This window comes from Paracoccidioides lutzii (assembly GCF_000150705.2).
Source record: "Paracoccidioides lutzii Pb01 unplaced genomic scaffold supercont2.24, whole genome shotgun sequence".
Classification (NCBI taxonomy): Eukaryota; Fungi; Ascomycota; class Eurotiomycetes; order Onygenales; family Ajellomycetaceae; genus Paracoccidioides; species Paracoccidioides lutzii.
The window spans coordinates 173,923-194,900 of record NW_015440970.1 but is presented as its reverse complement, the minus strand read 5'-3'; the positions used below and the strand labels follow the sequence as shown (position 1 = coordinate 194,900).

The 20,978-nt window shown below is 46.9% G+C and overlaps 7 protein-coding genes and 1 non-coding gene across 8 annotated transcripts; 2 read left to right on the top strand and 6 right to left on the bottom strand.

Moving 5' to 3' along the window:
• Nucleotides 1–432: 432 nt before the first annotated feature.
• On the bottom strand, nt 433–2,100 carry PAAG_07464 (hypothetical protein; the record flags this gene model as incomplete). The annotated part of the gene is made up of 8 exons (XM_015846229.1): nt 433–532; nt 600–653; nt 733–849; nt 926–1,081; nt 1,137–1,529; nt 1,590–1,727; nt 1,798–1,945; nt 2,019–2,100. 8 exons carry the CDS (start codon nt 2,098–2,100, stop codon nt 433–435), a joined length of 1,188 nt encoding a protein of 395 aa, XP_015700664.1.
• Nucleotides 2,101–3,719: 1,619 nt separating this feature from the next.
• Nucleotides 3,720–3,791, bottom strand: PAAG_12399. Its single transcript has one exon. It is a non-coding gene; the product is annotated as a tRNA-Ala (tRNA).
• Nucleotides 3,792–4,460: 669 nt separating this feature from the next.
• PAAG_07463 (PA domain-containing protein) lies at nt 4,461–7,204 on the top strand (the record flags this gene model as incomplete). Its single annotated transcript, XM_002790558.1, has 2 exons — nt 4,461–6,763; nt 6,835–7,204. The coding sequence occupies 2 exons, from the start codon at nt 4,461–4,463 to the stop codon at nt 7,202–7,204; spliced, it is 2,673 nt and encodes an 890-aa protein (XP_002790604.1).
• Nucleotides 7,205–8,056: 852 nt separating this feature from the next.
• On the top strand, nt 8,057–9,096 carry PAAG_12398 (hypothetical protein; the record flags this gene model as incomplete). The annotated part of the gene is made up of 4 exons (XM_015847892.1): nt 8,057–8,158; nt 8,259–8,714; nt 8,773–8,837; nt 8,943–9,096. 4 exons carry the CDS (start codon nt 8,057–8,059, stop codon nt 9,094–9,096), a joined length of 777 nt encoding a protein of 258 aa, XP_015702496.1.
• Nucleotides 9,097–9,642: 546 nt separating this feature from the next.
• PAAG_07461 (hypothetical protein) lies at nt 9,643–11,273 on the bottom strand (the record flags this gene model as incomplete). Its single annotated transcript, XM_015846228.1, has 8 exons — nt 9,643–9,730; nt 9,903–9,981; nt 10,029–10,095; nt 10,156–10,235; nt 10,303–10,658; nt 10,687–10,868; nt 10,958–11,094; nt 11,177–11,273. The coding sequence occupies 8 exons, from the start codon at nt 11,271–11,273 to the stop codon at nt 9,643–9,645; spliced, it is 1,086 nt and encodes a 361-aa protein (XP_015700663.1).
• Nucleotides 11,274–12,161: 888 nt separating this feature from the next.
• PAAG_07460 (hypothetical protein) lies at nt 12,162–15,152 on the bottom strand (the record flags this gene model as incomplete). Its single annotated transcript, XM_015846227.1, has 9 exons — nt 12,162–12,468; nt 12,588–12,708; nt 12,783–12,947; nt 13,020–13,416; nt 14,055–14,279; nt 14,340–14,469; nt 14,635–14,821; nt 14,896–14,960; nt 15,016–15,152. The coding sequence occupies 9 exons, from the start codon at nt 15,150–15,152 to the stop codon at nt 12,162–12,164; spliced, it is 1,734 nt and encodes a 577-aa protein (XP_015700662.1).
• Nucleotides 15,153–16,101: 949 nt separating this feature from the next.
• On the bottom strand, nt 16,102–17,108 carry PAAG_07459 (hypothetical protein; the record flags this gene model as incomplete). The annotated part of the gene is made up of 2 exons (XM_002790554.1): nt 16,102–16,436; nt 16,586–17,108. 2 exons carry the CDS (start codon nt 17,106–17,108, stop codon nt 16,102–16,104), a joined length of 858 nt encoding a protein of 285 aa, XP_002790600.1.
• A 1,358-nt stretch (nt 17,109–18,466) lies between these two features.
• On the bottom strand, nt 18,467–20,818 carry PAAG_07458 (hypothetical protein; the record flags this gene model as incomplete). Its single annotated transcript, XM_002790553.2, has 2 exons — nt 18,467–19,612; nt 19,685–20,818. The coding sequence occupies 2 exons, from the start codon at nt 20,816–20,818 to the stop codon at nt 18,467–18,469; spliced, it is 2,280 nt and encodes a 759-aa protein (XP_002790599.2).
• Between the last annotated feature and the right edge of the window lie 160 nt (nt 20,819–20,978).

Below are 20,978 nucleotides of genomic sequence, written 5' to 3'. Positions count from 1 at the left end.
AGAGGCGATCGATGACGGTAATTTTCGTAACCGATTTACAGGTCTTGCGCATTTCGCAGAGCAGGATGGCTGTGTATTAATGTATTGTATTGTAGTCACCATTTTACATTCAAAACTCCGCCGATTAATTCGGAACCAGCAACGTAATGTTGTATGTAGTCAGTCGATTGAGATATATTATTATTGTACACCAACGAAAACGCTATATAAAGCGACAATTTATCCACCACACCGATCAAGTTCACCATCGTTAACCCCCCTCCCATGTTCAAATTGGTGGGAGTGCAAAAGGATTTGATAGTTAACCAGAACATATTCAAATGAAGAATCTATATAACAAGATTAATAACCTGGGCAGCCCCGGATCCGTATTTCTTCAGCGAATCACCGGTCTTCGTTCCATGTCGATGCGCATGATCGTGTGGAGGGTCATCATGGGCAACATGGGGAGGTCCAATGTGCTTTAGCCATCACGCTCGGGGGCACCTGAGCCGCGTCCGTTGGGTCCTTGCAGTCAAGTCCGGTTTGGGAGCTAAAAGAGAAATTGCCGAAAGAATGAGAAATCCGTCATCTCCAGGGCTAGGCGGGCTCAACCTTACTGATGGGTTGCGTTGCCGCCGAATGTGCGGCTGCCGTTGAGATCCGAGTCGACTCTTTTTTGTTGCAATATCTTGTTAGATGTTGGCCTGAGTGAAGAGCAAGGAAGGAGTTTCTCTTCTTCTTTGCACTTACCTCGGATCCAGCTTATTCGCGATATTCGAGTCGTGAGGGCTAGCCGTGTGAGTTGCTGCTCCTGATCCGACGGTTGCACTTGTTAAGTTTGTGCCTCTGTTGATGTCAGAGTCGAATCTGTTTCGATTGACATGTTTGTCGGCTGCTGCTAGCACATGGTTATACATAAAAAGATATTCTCCTCTGAACTCACCGTGGATCCATTCTGTTCGCAACGTTCGATTTGTGAGGGCCAGCTGTGTGTCCTACTGTGCCTGAACCGACCATTCCGTGGGAACCAGTATTGCCATGAATGCCATGAGTGCTGGTAATGCCATATGCTCCTCTACCATCGCGATGAGAGTCAACTCTGTGGAGCGAATCAGCTGATTGATCTCAAGAGAGCAGGCCTCCTTTTAACTCACCTTGGGTCAAGCTTGTTTGCAACATCTGAGCTATGAGGACCAGCTGTGTGGGTGCCAGTGGCGCCAGTAGTACCAATCGTGCCATAGGTACCATGGGTCCCCGTAGTACCATGAGTGCCGGTAATGCCTCTGCCATCACGATCAGAATCAACCCGTGGGTCTAGCTTGTTTGCAACATCTGAGCTGTGAGGACCTGCCGTACGCCCTGCTGTTCCCGAACCGGCCATCTCGTGGGTGCCATATGTTCCTCTGCCATCGCGATCAGAGTCAACTCTCGGGTCAAGCTTGTTCGCGACATCCGAGCTATGTGGACCTGCTGTATGGGTATTTGTTCCTGCGGCAGCAGTTCCATGGGTGCCATATGCACTTCTGCCGTCACGATCGGAGTCGACTCTTTGCAGCATGCATCAGCTAATTGATCTTAAAGAGAAAAGGTCGCTTTGTGCCACTCACCTTGGGTCGAGTTTGTTCGCGATATCGGTGCTATGTGGCCCCGCGGTGTGGGTGGCTCCAGCTCCTCCCGATCCAATTCCACCGCTACCAAGCGGGCCAGTGTGTCCCTGGCCGTGGCCACCGAGCTTTGTATCATATCTGAGAAAATATATTGTTAAATCTGTTCTGCAACTACAAGACATTCTTTTTGAGCTTTGAGCCGCCTTACCTATTATCCGCCGTGCTCATTTGGCTGGCCTCTACGGGTCGGACGGTCTGACCTAACCCCGAAGTGCCTGCGCCAGTTCCATGGGTTCCATGGTTAGTTCCAGTCACACCGCCGTGCGAAGAACCAGCAGTTCCATGCGTTCCGTGGCCTATACCAGGAGGGTCAGCTCCCATGCACCTTTTATAACAGTGAAACGGGAGAGAAAAACGAGGGACCTGTACCGGTAGTGGAGGATTGGTTGTGGGTTGTTGAGTGACTATGCCCCGTCACCGCGTCCTTAACTTTCTGTGCGATGCCTGACATGATTAATGGAATAGAATGAACTCAATTCAAATGGATGTAAAGGTATGTAGGATTTAATGGAAGTTTTAGCTTCGAGTAAGTAGTTGTTTAATCAAATATATAACAGTTGATTCTATCTTTTATAATTTGATAGAGACAGGAGAAAGGAATTCATCAGGACCCTGACGGAGCCTTATATATCTGAGATTTCCCGCTCCACACTCAATGTACAACTTCAGAGAAATATGCAAGCGTCTTGGCAAATTATCATGATCCATACATCCTGGACACCATCGAAATAGGAGCCATTGTGTCAGAAACTCCATGAACAAGATGCGAGAGATGCAGCGAGTCAGATGCTGTAATGATGACGGCAGTGGTCTGCCATCGAATGGAAATAAAAGCACAGGCTTTCAATGCCCGCAGATGGCAAAATGAAAGGGTTCTTGTGGGGGGAAACTTGATTTACTGTCCCCCAATGATCCATTTCGACGTAGTTACCTGAATCCCTGATCCCCTTTCCATATCGTCACAGTTGAGGCTCTCAGTTCATGAAAAGGGTGGATGTTAACATCGGTTTGTGACGTCATATTTGCTTATACAATAAAACTTTCAAAATTTTGCCATACGATCTCCGCAGCTTGTCGCCAAACGGTATAAAGTCTCGCAGACCTGTTTTTGGTCGACAACAAAATCAATATCAAAATTAAGTGCATGTTCAGGTATGTTTTCGTTTACGTCATTTTTATGATATTCTGGTTACAGGATCTGTTAACCATGCCTGAACTAGAACCTCGTAACTCCGCTCCCTGCTGTCTACAAAGATCGAAGAAAATGGAATGTGACCGTCCGCCAAACCTCTCCCATATCTGCAGCTGGGCTCTATCCACACATTGCTATGGAGGCCAAGGAGAAATGGGCTTCCAACATTTGAATCTTAATGGCCCGTTATTGTCGTTTTAAGATTGTGCTAACACATTCCTCCCTTGGCTACAACACTTAGTTTGAAAATGGGGGTGCGAATTTCTCCTGACCAGCCCTTACGAAGGACAAAGGATTCTGTCTACTAGCCGTGTCCAAACCGCTCTGAAGATCAATGTCTCAATAGGCTCCGCGTGAATGGGGATGGAAATGCAATGGATCAAAATAAAGTTTCTGGCTCTGTGTGTCGGTTTCGGCGCTCTCCTCAAGTTTTTGAAAAGTTTTCTCGAGCAGGAAATGAGGAAACCTAGTTCAATGAAAACGATGTCTATAAATGATAGAAAAAATCGAGACTCGCCTAGCCTTTTTAGCTTGTTATCAAAAATTTGTAGTACAGCGAAGATAGTTAAATGACATCTCAAGGCAATGGTCCTGATACTCGTGGCCGTGCAATAGCGATGAACGCTGCTGACGATGAACCACCCGCTCCCCTCTGTGCCACATCCTCCTCATTGTCAGTGTCAGCTTTTAAAGGGGCAATGCAGCTGAATGGGGTTGTCGGAGAGTATTTAATAACATTGGGAGCTTTCTTGAAATGTTAGTTGAGCTAATTGGTTAGTCTGCAGTTAGAAATAAACAAGGTGTAAAAAAAAGCTCATAGAATGTTGGTCCAACAAAAATAAAATGAAATAAAAAAAAAAAAAAACCATAAAAAGTTTTGGACGCTGCCGGAATCGAACCGGCGACCCCGTCAATGCGAATGACATATTATACCACTAAACCAAGCGCCCAAGCTTACGAGAGTTGGGACCCTTCAGTTCCATCATTTTGCTCAGCTTAAGCCACGTTTTTTACATTGGAATGGTGAACCTCTGATATCGGATTCAGATTCGGGAGCTACCTATAGCCACGTAATTAAATGTGTCCTTCTGTAAAACAAGAAGCTCAGTGGTCTCAAGGCCTATCTAGGGCATTTATTTATTTATTTATTTTTCTTTTGGGGGGGAGGGAGGGGGGAGGGTAACAGACCGCTTCAAACTACTTCCTCCCCAAGTACCTGCGTCACAAGCCAAAATATTGTCACTGTCGAAGTACCTACGCTAGGCACTGATGGAATGTAACAACTCACCTCGCTAAGCGGAGAGCAGCCAATCAGGAGCAGCCAAAGTATGGCAGAGCTGGACTTGATGTCTTGGCAACTCTATTTCAGACGACGAGAAGTCAGGTGATCCTGCCTTATTCTTGGCATGACCCAAACTCAGTTTGCACTTCATTTCTTCTATCTTCTATCTCTTGTCTTTTTTATTCTGTCGTCCGTACGTGTGTGCATTTCACGTCTGTTTGTTGCAACTTTGCTGGCTACCACCTTTGTCGATGAGCGGCTGTTGGCCTGCCATACGACCTCGTGGATCGGTCCTTAGAATCTTCTGTTTCTCGAGCCTTCCCATCCCACCACCGTCATGCGTCCTCCTCGCCTCATCCTGCTGCTGGCTTGCCTTATTTTCCTCCCCATTCTCCTGACCACCCTGTCACTCCTTTCAGCACATCCACGGCATGTCACTAACTCTCAATCCTCTGTTTCAGGGGTCGGGCGTCTAAAAGCACTCTTCTCATTCCACGCACCTGCCTCACTATTTCCCCCTACTGCGATGATAAGTCTAACAGATGATAATTCGACCTTTTTCCTGGCTCGACCTGCAGCGTTCGGGCCTACCTTACCCAATGCCGGACTGAGTGGCCAACTGTGGATTGGCAGCGGATTTGGTGACGATGCCCTGCGGAAGGGAGGAATAACTACGGGGGCGGAAGGCGAACTTGGGTGCTCTGATGTTCCCGGTTGGGAGGAGAGTGACAAAAAACCTCACAAAGTGAGTGGTTCTGGTGGGGAACCCAAAAGGCTTACTTCAGGAATCAAGTCGGAAACAAGTACCAACGATGCCGGGAAAGTTATCGATAAACGAGCCGATGAACATCCTTTCAATCACGCTGGGCTTGGAGGTAAAGGGGATGGTCCATCCAAGGATGATGGAACGGATGATCACCTGCATCATCCACTCCCAGAGTCCGGATCCCCTTCTCCCCCGGACGCGGATAAAACCAAGAAATTAGAACATGCTGATATCCAGTCTCTGCAAGAGAGTGCGGAGATTCGAGGGAAAATTGTCTTGTTGAGCAGAGGAGGTTGTGGGTTTTTGGAAAAGGTTAAATGGGTTCAACGAAGGGGTGGCATTGCGTTGGTTGTTGGTGATCATACAAGAGGCGGTGGACTGGTGACCATGTACGCTCGCGGAGACACTTCGAATGTTACAATTCCCGCCATATTTACGTCTCATACCACGGCTCATCTCCTCTCTTCACTTATTCCACCAGAAATTCCAGGCGAGCCCAACTCCTCAGAAGATCCCTCAAAAGTCACACAAGGGGATAAATTGGACAAGAATTCAAAAATCGACAAATCTCCAACAGCCACAATCACTGCTTCGAAACCCACCTCTACCACAGACTCCAAGTCCTCTCCAAAGAAAGGTTTCTTCAACTCTTTACTCTCCTCCATTGGTATTGGGCATGACCACGCATATCCTTGGCATCTCCAGGAAGATAGTCGTCGCCCACCAAGCAGCGGAAATATTGACTGGGTCATGCTTGATGAATTCGATAAAGAAACCCTTCCGAATTCCAAGAAGGCAGCGCAGAATCGCCAGGGGAAAGCAGCCGGAGCGAGCAAATCATCTGAATCCGCCCAGGGTAGTAACGATGACTTCGTCATTGGGGTTCAGGATTGGCGAGATCCAGACCTTGTATTAGCGGGTAAAAACAGCAACTCGCACAAGTCCACTTCAAAACCAAACACCACCGGCTCAAAGCAAAAGGATGCTGATGCTGTACGCGGCGACAGCAAGCCTGGTCACGGCGGTAATGGCCTTAAGGGGGGAAGCATAACTCCGGGTAGCGGTGAATATGCTCCCAATGATAAATCAACCAACGTTAAGGGGACTGGAGGCGGTTCGAACTCTCCATCAGTTGCAACAAACTCACGGCCTGGAAATTCCAACGAAGGTTCGCATTGGTGGTCTAACATGTTTGGTTGGGGCGGAAGAAGCCATGGCGATGGCTCATCAACCTCCCCAGAGAACAAGAGTAAAGGACAAAGTGCCAATAATGCCAAAGCAACTACAGTCCCCATGCACAAGTTTTCGAAAGAGAGCGGCAAGCACCAGGATCACGAAGGTCTTTGGGTAACCTTGACCCCAACGAGCATGTCTACCAGTCCCTTTTTCGACACACTTCTCGTTTTAGTGGTCAGCCCTTTAATAACTCTAACGGTGGTTTACGCTCTGCTTTTGCTTCGCTCTCGTATTCGACGCCGCCGCTGGCGTGCACCGAAAGCAGTAGTTGATCGACTACCCGTTAGGACGTACCATACAATAACTTCCATGCCCTCATCCTCGTGCAGTTCTCATGCAGCTTCCTCTTCTGAAGCTTCATCTCCTTCATCACCTCTGCTATCCCATTCTCGGCCGCGATCTCCACACCCACGACAGCGCTCTCAGACTACCTCTGGAATTGTAGCTGCTTCGTCGCATGACGCCACAAATGACTCACCATCAACCAGCGCTGAAAAATCAAATTCTGGTTCTAGTCTATGGCGTCGAAGATATACCAGCAGACAAGTCGAATGTGCCGTCTGTCTTGAAGAGTATATTGATGGACAGAGTAGAGTAATGAGCCTCCCTTGTGGTCATGAATTCCATGCAGAGTGCATGTGAGTATTCTCTTCCCCCGCCCCGTTCACTCCTCAGTTGATTATTCATATTCTGACTGGTCTGTCTGCAGCACCCCCTGGCTCACCACACGACGACGTACCTGTCCAATATGCAAAGGTGATGTCGTTCGTTCACTGGGCCGTCGGTCTTCTAGTCCTCGGCGATCCGGACATCCCGAGCGAATGTCAGAGGATATGCAAGCCCGCATTGCTGAAACTCGCAACGATTCCCCCTCCGCAGCTGTTCCCTTGGATTATGTCCCGGATGATATCGATTCCGACCTAGAGCAAGGAGATAATTTCACGACATCACTGCTCAACAATTCCCAGAACTCCAGTTCCCAATCCAATTGGAGCAATCTCGCGTCTTTACGCCTTTTTGCCCTCAGGGGCGATTCGATGTGGCATCAAACACCATCCCGATCCGATCGAAACCGTTAAATATCAACATCCTCCATTTAAGCATCACCTTTCCCCCCCCCCCCCCCCCCCCCCACATTGACGGAGCATTCAGCTTCATACCCCACTCCCTTACAGGCACAATTTTCAGCCTCTCCTTTGTTTTGTTAGGTTTAGCGAATGTTGGGAGGCTTCTTGAGGAGCGGATTACTTTTGGCGTTTTAGGCGTTATTGCAAAAATGAATCACATTTGCTTTAATACTCGAGACTTTGTAAGATGGGAAGTTTAATCACCAATATTATGTTTGCTCCATTTTTTGTTGCGTTGTCTCAGTGGTTGATATCCTAGTTGAGGGATCCCTTTCGAATTAGGTCCATCCCAAATTATAAATAAATTCTTGACGGGGAATGTGGGCTGCCTCCAGTTCAACTGTTGTTGCTCAATCCTATAGCTTCCTTGAATTCCTTTATGGCGGTTGAGGAGAGAAATAGCTTTGCTTGGTCTTAGCGTCCATAGAGGCATCATGCCTGTCTTTGGTAAATCATCAATATAACGGAAATGTGTAACCATACAGCTCCTAGGTATTACTCCCCATGACTCTTCTGCACACTGGCATCCAAGGTTCTTCCGCGCCGGCTTGGCTTAGGTCACCTGACTGACGTCATCGCATCTCTAGCTCGATATCAAACATTTCGAGATTTGACGTCGGTTATTTAAGTATATCTTTTAAATCAAGGTATATAAATCTTGAAATAACGCATCCAACTAACCCATGGAAAGTAGATATAATAATCTAGTTCTCCCCTTACAAATCACCCCAACTTGACTGAAAAGTCAACCTTTTGAACCGGGAAGAGCCTCACCACTTTCATATATATATCTATCTATCCATCATGGCAGACAGGCTCAAAGCTCTGTTTACGAACGAGGTCAATGATCTCAAAGTGCTTCTCACAGAAGCAGCCAGATCAGGCACATACTTATACCCCTTCCAGGTGTGCGCATATTTCTCATTTCCCATTGCCAAATTACAAACCGTCTTCAACACACTGGAGCGGTGCTCTACAATACAGTGATGCTAACAGAACATACCAGGGAATCCTCTATTTCTTCTACCACCGCTCTCTCTGGCAGCCCCTCATATCCAAGATCGGCCCAACAATCACTCTCGGCCTCGCCGTAACCACCACAATGTTCTTCTTCACCTACATCCCGCAAGTAGCCATCTTAGCCTTCACCAGCGGACCCCTTGCCCCATTCTCTGCAATCCTCCTCGTGCTCAGCGAGAGCTCCACAATCACAAACTACCTCTCACGCAGCTTCATCCTCCGAGATTCTCTCGTTGATACCTTCGACGGCACGCTGATTGCACGCGGAGAGATGGCGCTTGTCGCCGAGGGCCGACAGATCAAGGGCAGCACTGCATCAGATCCTGTAGCACGGCTGGGAGATGTGATTCGTAAACCGACGAAGGTATTCTCGTTTATCGTCGATGATGAGGTCGTTGATGTATCTGCCGTTGAACATGATTCCGGTGGTGGGAACGGTGTTGTATGTCATTTCTCAGGGGAAGAGGTTAGGGCCTGTGACACATGAGAGATACTTCCAGTTGAAAGGGTGGGATGGGAAAAGAAGGGAAGCGTGGGTGTCGGCTCATAAGGCTGCGTATACGAGGTGAGAACGAATCTCTTAGAGAGCTATTAATCCTGTTTCTTCTAGCCTTTATCTGGTCATCAAGATGGGACTAACAAATGTGCTTTACTTTCCACCCGTATACAGTTTCGGGGCAGCGGCGTTTGTTCTGGAAATGGTTCCCTTTGCATCTCTGGCTTTCTCGTATACCAACACGGTTGGCGGGGCACTTTGGGCTTCCAACCTTGAGAAATCTATTTACAGGGCACCCACCATGGATCAGATGAAAAAATTGGAGTAGAGTATGGATCGTTTATGCCGCACGTTCCTTTTTATGTGCATTCGTATTGTAACCGACGAATCTTAACATTCTTAAGTTGGGATGTTTGGATAGATTTATTTAGCATATCGTATCCGTGCATGACAAACAGGCCACCCGGCCATGCAAAAGGGTGAGCAACTGAGCTAGCATGCCCAAGGGGGAGCGGTGAGCAGCGGTTCAACTCCCTGACCAGCACCTGGTGGAAGCACACCTCCCCCCGGGATTCAGGCTGAACGTAGAAAGCTGGCGCCTATCAAGGTGTAGCTCTATGAAAAGCACGAATCCCTAAACAAAAACAACGCCTCGCTGGTATTTAGTGCATGACAAAGCTAATATGAAAGAAAGTATGTTATGGAAGTAGTCAAGAATGTCATTCGCATGCCGCTGTCTAACTAAGTTGTATGAGAGGTTGAACCACGGTTATATACTGGGTAACTGAATCACCCTATTCCTGATAAAAGAAAAAGAAAGAAGGAAAAAAAAGAGAAGATCTCATACAAATGACAGTTTCATAAGAGATAACAATTAAAGTGCCGGTGTGGTGAGAACTAGTGTTTCCGGAATAGCTTCATTGCTAAAGGCTGATACCTGACAAGCCAACGACGGCGTAATTCTGTGATAGGTTAGCAAATTCAATTCAATGTAAAAGTGATCCCACAGCTCTCCACTAGTCTTCTCGAAATGTCTAAGTACCATCTCCTCTCGGATCACTGCCCTAACGAAACTGGCGATTCTCCCACTCAAAACTAATTCAAGCAGTTCCCAGCTTAATGCAACCAACCCACCCATCACTTATTCCTTCAGCCCTATTCCATTCCACGTATCCAAAACTAGTGACGCGAAGGATCGTCATCCGGAAGCTCTCTAATTTAGGCGAGTATTTCGATATTAATGCCATATCCGTAGCGGACGGAAACACTTTTTCCAAAATCGAGAAGATAGTTCCTGAGGGTCTGACGAGGTGGAGGAGGAAGATACCTAAATAATATGTGTCAGCGCTGAAATTAACTGGCAAGCAGGTAAATAAAAGAAACAAACCTCCTTATCAAATTGATCATTAGGAACACCAACAACCTCTACAATTTCCAATTCCGCGCCTCCAGACCCATTCGCACCCGCTCCACAAGCACACTGACGCTCAAAACACTTATTTTGTCTGAACATTCATGATTTTATCTCACTGACCAGTGTCAAGGGTATATAGTGTTGATTTCAGCAGTTTTAGGGTAGCTGGGCCCGATCCAGAAACCGGAGAGAAAGAGAGTTCTTGTTCGTCCTGATTACCTCCTTTCGATGTCGAGCCAACCTCACCAACAGTCAATTTCCTGACAAGAACCTCTGTCCCCGCATTCGAGTTAAGAAGTGGAATGACCCCCTCAGGCTTTTTGCCTGGAATCGGATTCCCTTCCTCCTCATCCATATCCGCGGGGTCATGTGGAAGGTCACCATTATCGCCTGTTGCCGGATTCACCGATGGAGGTGCATTTAAACTAAACAAAACCGCCATTACCGAAGGTCCTAGCATTGCAGGGAGCTCATCGCTAGGGATATATCAGAATGGCCGCGTACGTATAAGAGATCTCCAAGAATCGCAACTTTGGCACGTCCCCTTCTTCTTTTTCGGTATCATCGGGGTTATTCATGCGATGCAAATATTCAAGAATCGCACCAATCCCGGACATGAACCCCTTACGACAGAAGGCATCAAGATGTAATTCTTTCAGTCCTCCATTCTTTGTTGTTGTCGTTGTCTCACTTTTGACACCAGCAAGCATGTTGTTGAAGAACCACCCCCACCCCCCCCCCCCCTCTCCCCGTCTTTTCTTGATTCATCACTCACTCCATCGATAAGTTGGCTGTATCCAGTCAATGACCTCAAGTTTGGCAGCTGTGATTGGAATGGAGCCGCGTAGCCTAGGAGGAAAAGCTCTAGGGTGAGAGATTCAATCCCAGGCGGTAGGGATGGGGGGATAGCGTCTCCAGTCAGGGCAGTGTTTAGTAAAGTCAAGTAGTCAGGCAAATTTATATCGGATGTCAAAGTCAAATTCCTGGAGCTTACATGCTTCCGGTGGAAAGACAGGCAGTTGAAATGACTGAAGGGGGATCTGTGCTCCCGTAGGAAGCAGGTCTTTCTTGCTGAGAGTTTGAGAATCCATTGCTCTCACTGATGTAGTTGTGTGATATACGGAAGGTCAGTATAGAGCAGCTCCAATTAGATTAATATTGCCTTGTGCGTGATAAGGATTCTCTGTGAGGACGGATATACAGCATCATTAATCTCCCCTTCACATCCTCTTTGTATTTTTTAAATCTTCTCCACTAGCAAAAACGTCCTTTAATTCATCCTGACTTGTCAATGCGGGGTATCCTCACCACCACACACGAAATCTAAAAGCGGAGAATGTGCGGAGCAGCCGGCAGCAGAGAATACAGGCAAAATCCGGCTCATGGAGTGTCGAAATCCAGAAGCCAGCTCTTGAGCTCTCCAATAACTATGTAGTTGAATTGTCCTCCAAGTGAGCCTTTTCTTTGGGTCCCTCATGTCGTCCACGGTTGTTTGCCCGCTTCGCTTCGTGCCTTGGTGTTTGGAGGAATCAGGTTGATGTCGGATGTGAGCGTGAGGTAGTTAACGATGCAGTCTTTGGTTGGCCAATACTCTCTGGGATTGGCCTCCATTAGTTCCATAGTTAATCCTGAGCATTAGAAATGCGGGGCAATAAATTTTGGGGGGTGGTGGAGGGGAGGGGTTGAGCAGCAATGCGAACCACAAGATCCAGGGCGGTTACCAAAGCCTTGTATCATCCGGAAAAGGCGGAAATGGTACAGAGTAACAAAATGAATGGTATGAAAGGTTCTTAGCAACGATAGATTTTCTTCTTCCATGCCTAGCCTTTTAGAATACCCTATCCAGGTCGCTGCTCGCATCATTCATTCGAAATTCTCATGCTTGGCTATACGTCTCTTCGAAATATTTTGCGCAGCCCTAACGAGTGACAATCTTCCCCAAAGTACAATACAATCCACACCTGGCTACAACCTAATCTTTAATCCCACCGACGTCCATGTCCTTGGACTCCCCTTCTCCCACTCCCTTCCTGTTCGCCCTTATCCCTACCGTCTACTCCCTTCCCTCCCTTTTCCTTGTCTTCAGTGCGACCATCCTCCTTCTCCTCCATCTCCTCCTTCTCCTTACCTCCCCTATCACTATCTTCCATTTCCTTCTCTCCCTTGTCCTTATCTTCCGTGTCCTTATCGTTGCCATCCTTGGGACTGGCTTCACATTTTCCAGAATAGCAGGTTGCAATACCGCAATGTTGTGATGAAGTTCCACAGAATCCGCTCGTTGAGCAACTGGACAGAGAGTCAGTTAAGCTAGCCAACTTCATTCATTCTCGATAAAAACTGTAGTGGATAAGGAATGTCGAGGAACCAAACTCATTTATCTTGAAGAAATCCATTATTTCACTTACCACTCTCCAAATGCGCTCCCCACACATGTCATATTTCCTGAAAACTTTGGACCACAGGTTCCATCCAAGCTCACGCCACCCAGTGAGGTATCACAAGCACCCGAATAGCAATTTCCATAGCCTAAAAAGTATGTGAGCGCTGGACAATGTGCAGAAATAGGTCTATAGGTGGCAGAAGAGGAGAGGATTGCGTACCACACCAGCCGGGCCCGGTGCCGCAATAACCAGAGGTGCTACAACAATCGCCAAATTTTGAGCCAACACAAGTCCTGTTAGCAGGGAACAGGGGCCCACAAGTTCCATCAAAGCTTATCCCGCTCGTGTCTTTCTGGCAAGCGCCAGAGAGACAGTTCCCGAGACCTAGCCATCATCAGCTCTCAGAATACATAAATTTAATGCCCATGAAAGGGCTTATCACGAGCCCATACTTACCACACCATTCAGGTCCTGTCCCACAAAAGCCATTGATGCTGCAACATTCGCCGAAACTAGATCCGGTACACGAGATATCGGGACTGCACTTTCCGTCTAAACTAATCTTTGATGTGCTATTATCAGGGCGCCCTGTTTCATTTGGCGGGATGGGGCTGACAGAGGTTGGATCCACGGGTATCGGACTTTTGGTAGGACCATCAGCAACATCACTCGGAGGAGTGGTGCTGGGAGTAGGGTTGTCTGGAGTTGGACTGGCAGGTTTAGACTCTGCAGGACCTCCTTTTTCGGGAATGGAGTCGTCTGGGACTGGATTAGAAGGTGTAGGATCAATCGGGACATCTTCTGGAATTGAGTCATCAAGACTACAAGGTCCACATCGGTTGTTCGAATTGCACTACAAACTCATGGGAGTTAATAGAACGCCGTATTAAGCTTCAGACTGAATCTTACACATCTAGACGACGTTTATTAGCATCGCCGAACAACTGTTTCAGAGGATATAAGAAACTCACGAGCCAAACTCTGATCCCTCACAAACAGTCCTATACTCATCACCACAGTTACCATCTTCGGAAATTGGATACGTTTCAATAGGACCTATGCAAATAGCATGGTCTACCCATAAGTTGGAACAGTCCCTATCTAGCTGTATCGCCAACTCTAATCAGCAAATCTAAAATACAGAAACACTAACTTAAAGCCAATATCATAATCATTAGATCTAACCTGCGGATTGAGTCTTCTAAGGTCATAGAGAGATATTCCCCTAGAATTGTAAGACGACCAATGTTTAACGAATTTTGATCAATGTTTAACCGACTTACAAGTTTAATGAAATCGACATGCACTTTGGAATATTCTAATTAGCAGACATTTGTCTTAGAAACACTCTTGGGAAAACAACTAACCGTATCACCAGCAACCACGTTATAGTAGTAATTACACTCCCCGATAGATCCTGGCTGAGTTGGCACCGGTGGGGTAACTAAGGGTATTATTAGTCCTAAACCTTCGACAGGAAAGAGAGTGAACTGAAATCCTACCAGCGTTTTCATAAGGATTTTCTGCTCGTTTTCCAACGGATGTGGGGGTTTCATTCTCTCCAGAAGGTTCAGGAGTCGTAACTGATGAGTCTGGAGAGCAGGTATCTTTCATTTTAGTGAACTGGTCAAACAGATACTCCGCAAATTTCCCAGGAGAGAGGAATGGAGAAAGCAGTCGTTGTCTCCATATCAGCATAAAGCATTCACTGCAAAACTGTAAAAAAAAGTTAGTTCCTCTGGCATTGCAGCCGGCACAAGAAATTTCAACGCTTACCAAATCCTCGCTGTACATATCGGTCACAGACATCTCTTCAAAATCGGGGGTCTCGTCTTCTATCGTCAAGATTTGTTTTTCGCACTTGGGTGGAGGATCGTCGCCATAACACAGGTCGGCACCCCATCTTCTATCGTCAGAATCTCAATTCCATATATGAAAGTATCCTCAAGTGGGAAGAGCTCACTCGGGATTGCCAACACCCTCCCAGCCTTGGGATTCCAGAAAACACCAATTATTAAAACTACTGCCAGTTAGAATTATTGCATGTCACTTGAAGGATGAAGGTTCATACCTATCTTGCAGGCAAGCCATATCATAACCAGCGACGTACTTCAGAGGGATCGTATAAGGATCAATGAAACGGCCATTGGTGACAAGCTGATCACTGGAACATTGAATGTCGACGTCTGAGAGCCAAGACGTAAGAGCCTTTGAGCACTCCACGGTACATAGCGAAGTTACATTATCCCTAAACCAGACTATTTAGTTGCGGTATGTCAGCAAGTGTATAAATATTAGAGGAAATGAAGGATAAATTAGGATAGGTAAATACATTCACCATCAGCACCATTTGCTGCCCGAGCCGCATTGACAGCATCACAGCCGACAGTTTGGTTCCTTCATCTGTTAACACGATCTCCATCCAGACGGGGCAAAAATGAGCCAAACATACAAGGCAGATAAGCACCGGGTGGATAGACCAAGAGTTTCCGTGGCCGTAGCTTCATCGTATTTGGCATAGAAATTGAATTCAGCCAGCGCATACTGCAGCGATGCCAGACCAAAAAGTAGCAGTAAAAACGACTGCATTGCGACAGTAAAAATGCCAGAAGATGCTGTTGCAGCACAATAAGAAAATTATATGCTAAGAGTGATCCGAAGATAAAAGGTGTACTCGGAAGAAGCAGTACCTCTTGGGGCGATCCTTGTTATAAGTGTTTTCTAGGATATGTTTAAATGGAAGATGAACGAGTTTATAGGAGAAAACGAGGCTGGTTTAAAAAAGCAGGAAAAGGAATAGGAAAGGAAATACAGAATAGAAACATTAAAAGATAAATAAACAACATGGATCTGTAATGCCGTATGAAAGGAATGAGCAGCCCGCAAGCATTGCTCTTGGGTGGAAGTGGCAATCCAGGGCATTGCAAAACCGCTGACAGAATCGCCTGAGCGAGGTATATTTGTCGACAATTGGGAGATCGAGAGACAGCAAACAGGACGATTCATAGATGTTCAGTCCGTGGGTCTGAGCATTTCCGAAGTCTTTTATAACGTCTTTTTGGTCGGAGAGGGGGATGGGTGCTATACGGCTCTTCGAGGTGGAAGGCATCCCAAACGTCCTGGAATCCTGTGGGCGCATGTTGCACAGTGAAGCAACGTAGCAGCATAAAAATATGGGGCTATTCAGGCGATATAGCATTTAGCTAACGTAGAAGAGTGCCCACAAGCTGCAGCAGTATATTTCCGGGTTGACAGTCAAATTGCTGCATCGTTGTTAATGCAAAGGAGCGCAAGATAAAAAATCAAGAAACAAAAAAAGGAAAGAAAAAGGATCCATTCTACGTTGTATTAGCATGCAACTCACAAAATTGTATCTCATTCGAGTTATTGCGTTTTTCGTGGTCACCCGAGCCAACTGGATCCCAATGTCGTATTTTCGCCATTTCCCGCGACATTTTAACGTGGAAGGAAATCTTTCCACAACCTCCCCTCTTTGAGGGAGTTTAACGCTATCCCCCCAAACAGGATTTCATTCCTCTTAAGCTCTCAAATTTTGCCGAATTCTCTCAATATCTTCCACCGAAAACCCTAACTTGGTACGAAGATAACCCTCCGCCCCTCTCTCGAATTCCCTTTCTAGAAACACAAGAAATTGCACCATTGCTTCATACGGAACTCCTCCAACGACTGCTAAGGCTCTCTTCACTGACTCGTCCACATTTTCTGTTCCATCAAGTAGAGATTTAAGTAGAACTTCTCTGACAGGTTCGAAACCCACACGGGTGAGAACGTAGTCTTCGGCAATGATGTCAGGGGAGCAGCCGGCAATATGGAGGATAAGAGCTGCTAGAACACCCGTCCTGTCTTTTCCAGCTGTGCAAGTGAAACAAGGTTAGAAGAGACGAAGCCCCAAACTAGGTCCTCGGTTGGGGGGGGAAGGCAAATTTATGAAGGAGGATGGAGATTGTACGTATATACAAAAACCCTCCAAATAAAGTATCCACAGGGAACATGTGTCTCACCTGTACAGTGGAAGAAGAAAGGCTCCTCGGGGAGGTCCCTTATATGCTCAAACACAGACGTATAGATGGGCACATGAGAAACAAGAATATTTTGGTACATCCTCGTCATTACCGCGCCGGCATCCCCGACATCATAATCAGCTACATGAAAATGCTTTGCTTCCGGTACGGTCGGCAGCCAACGCACTTCCACGCCTTCGATCTCCGGGGATGGAAACTTGACCAATTCCGGCGCAGACCGCAAGTCAAAGATTTTCTTCACTCCTAGCCCAGCTGTAAGCTTGACCTTCCCTTCTTCCTCAAGAAACGAAAGCATGCCAGAGCGGAAGATGTAGTTTTGTCTCAGGAGTGGCGGCGTGATGAGCGGATGGCTGAGGTCTCGGAAATTGAACAGCCCCGGGATAGGAACGAATGGAGGGTTGGAAATGATATGATTGACGACCTCGGTGGAAATAGGTGACAGAATATCGGTCCCGACGATATCCCGGAAGACATAAATGGGGATGTTGTTGTTTGAATCCATTCCAAATTTCTCAAACGTTTTCTGTCCGGTCTTCGCAGTTGTTTTTTCTGCTTTATTGGGACTCTTATCGCAATTCCAGTGACTAGGTCGCGTGTTCTTTCGGCCTTTTCTGAGAACCCCCTAAAATGTATGTAAAACAAATAATGGCGGCCTGGGGATATCTGGGAGCAACAGACACCGACCGGGATGTCTGGGTAGATTTATTTACAGCAATCAGCACGAGCAATGCCAAGGGCTGACTGTTAGACATTATTCTTCATACAGTATTATGTCCGTCGCCAGAAGGGGCTGCATGGTGGAACCGTGTTAGCTGCCAACTAGCTGCGTAAGTCTGGAGGTGATCGTATCCAGTCACAGGCTCCAGACCAACCCGCTCCTACATGTCGAGGCAAATCTAGAGCCAACCTGAACAACGACTTGGGCATTGTTCCGGCCAATCACAAGTGCACAGATTAATTCAGCAACGCCCGCAAGCATGTACTACAACCAAGGGGGAGCTTCATCCTTGCATTCAACTGGAGAAAGCTATTCCTGAATAGATGCTGGAATGGAGCATAATCCCAAAAAAGAGGAGAAAACAGGTAGTCCTATTTGATGCTCATTTGATACACCATACCTAGTTGAGGTACCTCTAGGAGTTATGTCTGGTAGATGATCCAATCAAAGATTCTCTAACTATCTGATAACTACTGGAAATCCAAATAATTCATCCACAAAAGTCATAAATAACCAAAAACGCAGCCGGGGTTTAAGTGCATGCTAAAGAGCAGAACCATGTACATAAAGAAACATTGACGGAAGACGGAAAGATCGGAACATCGTTGACATAAGAGACAGTGGTTAGAAGAATGTTCTTTGCAGATTCAATTGAGGTGGAGAAAGAAAAACTGAAAAAGAAGAAAACGAAGAAAACCAAAATATATATAACTCGCTCAAGAGTAGTGAAAATAGCTTATTAACTCCTGGACTGTTCAAGAGAGGACAAGTTCGTCATCGTGGCCTGACATACCAAGTTTACATGATTGGTGCAGGGCATGTTAATGGTATGAAATAAAAAAAGGTGGAAGTGAAACAGCAGGGAGAATCGATAATGACACAAAAAAGAAATGAAATGAGAAAACTCCGAACCGAATTCGAATGAACCGCCAAACGTGCTTGCAATAACCAAACCCTACAAGATTGGAAGAAGGTAAATGGGAAAACATCACAAAGAAAATAAGCTGCAAAATGAATGAAGACGGTCGTGTTGTACACGCCACGGTCGGATTTCAAGAAGGTCGTCGATCCTGATAATCCAGCACCCGGTTGCGGCAGAAAGAGCAAATGGGAAAAGAGAAGGCAATCAGAAATAGAGTTCATCATTTATCCCCTCTCTGCCATCCATTTAAATAGGCCATGATCCCCACACCGAGTAAAACCACGCCAAGCATGGAAGCGTAGGGTACTGATTGATCCAACATGTTCTTATGCCGCTGTTTAACATAAGCTTCGTATGCTTCCTTGCTTGCTAGATCGAGCTGGTGGGAATTTGAGCTGGCATAGCGTTGGCAATTGGGCTGATCAAGGTTCTTATTAAAGCTATCAACAAGGACGTCAGTCTTCGTCTTATTGTTAGCCAAACCAATGCTGGTGGCTTCCGCTGGAGAATGTGGGGGTGTTTCGGTGTGAGTATTTCGAATCTTTTCAATCATTTGTGCAAGAGTTTTGCGGGTCTCAGACGCCTCATTCTCAGCCTTCTGTGCAGACTGTTTATATATCACAACTTGTTTCCTCATTTCATCCATTTCAGCACTCATATTGTCGAGGCGGCGTTGCAGCAGTTGGGAAGTCAAGTCAGATGACAGTTTGCTAGGTTGAGGTGGGATTGAATTGGGAGCTGGCTTCGACAACTCTGATTCGGATGGCTCAATGCCGGACTCCTTCTCAGCCACAAGAGTATTGTCGTCCGGCGCACTGGGGGGCTCAAATGCTGCTTCCACTTCCGGTCTTACGTCTTGATTTAAGGGTTTTGCTTCCAGGTTTCGCGCCCGTTCCTCAGCTTGTTCTCTGGCTGCTCGCTCCTCGAGTAAAAGATCTTCCAGTTCCTTAACCCGGGCGCCTTGTGCATCAAGATCCTTTTTGGCATTGGCCAACGCCTCGATCAGGGACAATATCTGGCTTGATTCGCGATTTATCGGCGAAGTCATAGGAAGCCTAGCTTTTTCTGTGTCTGATCGTTTCAAGCTTGCCTGGGGCACGGAATCCGGGATACCACGAGATGGAGCATCAGGTTTTTCGGGTAAGGGTTGCTGTGGTGGAGGTGCGGGTGGGTCAGAAAATCTAGATATCTGATCCACCTTCGGCATCTTGGGGCGTCCATTCAACAAACGCCCACCGTTGTGATTCTCCGTGGGTGAGGGTTTGGGCCGTTCCTTCTCTAAAGTCTCGAAATTGACCAAGTGGCTCAAAAAATTGTTGGTTTGGTTAAGATCGTGAGCTTGTTGCTTCGCTTGTTTCATTTCAGACTGGAGGGAGTAACCGTCAGTTAGGTATATGAGAAATAGAAGTCTAGCGGATTTCTAAAGTCGAGTACCTACCGATAGCCTTTTCACAACTTGCTCAATTGAAATGGGAGAGAGCCAGTAGTTCATTTGTCGTTGCTGATGCAGCAGGCCCATATGGTTTCCAGCAGCGCCTTGGTTGCTGCGATTACTACCAATAGAAGCGGAACTTCCTGGCCTGCCACGCATGTGAGAAAGGGGGTGGCTGAGGTGCGGAGGAAGAAGGCCTCCCCCAGCGGTTGGGTCAATGTCGCCAAAATTCAAATCCAAGATGTTCATATTCGGGCCGTATATTCCAGCATGCTCCACCTTTGCGGAAACTTTGTGATGGACAATTGATTTCTGATCTTCGCTAACGATATCAATTCCAAGCTCAAGTGTGTCATGTTCCCGAAGTTCATGTGGTTCGGAATCCCGGTTTTCTGGAGATAAACGTTGGCCATTGACGAACGTCCCATTGGATGATTTCACATCTCTTATCCAAATTTTTCCTGCCCGGTCAGCCCAAACTTCTGCATGCTGGCGGGAGAGCACTTTCGAATCGAAGTAACCATTAATGGGAGTAGGGATCGTTTTCGCATTTGTTTGCCTCCCAACGCGGAGAACTTCGGGAAAATAGGGAACTGTTATCTGTTTTCTTTCAAAAGTCCCGTTAATTGGCAATAAACTCAGGATGGCCGGAGGATCACAGTGAAGACCTCCCCCATTAGTGAGGCGGGCACCATTTTGTTGCTGAGATTGAAGTGCGTGTGGAGATGAAAGCAGTGGGGAAGCTTGGTGAGGAGCAGACATAGCGGGTGATGCTGCGGTTCCGGAGGGTGGTGCAGATACAGTCTGGGATCTAGCATTCGTCACCCCGGACACCGGTTCGGCCTTGGAATTAGACCAGCTGTATTTGTAAGGCTTTTTCTTAGACGGTGCAGATCCCGACTCGTTGGATGCGAGGCTAGCATTACTGTGTTGCGAATTCGCAGATACTGTAGATGTCGTAGATGAAGTTGAGTTTAGAGATGAAGAAGAGTTTGTTCGTTGAACACTTTTCCGAGGCATAAACATGCGTAGTCCTTCGTCTGATCTTGAATGGGCAAGCGCTCCTTTGGCACCGTTAACAGCAAGATACCATCCCAGAGGCCCAGATTGCACACTTGGTGGGGACGCCACGGCAGTCATGGATCGGCAACGGCTGTGGCCACAATCCACGGTCAAATTTGTCAATCGCTATGGATCAGCCGCACCTTCTGCACTTTCTAAACCGAAATCACCACTACGCGAGACACAGACAGCCTCAGAACAAGCAGTGTACTGCAACAAGCATAACGAGTTTCAGATA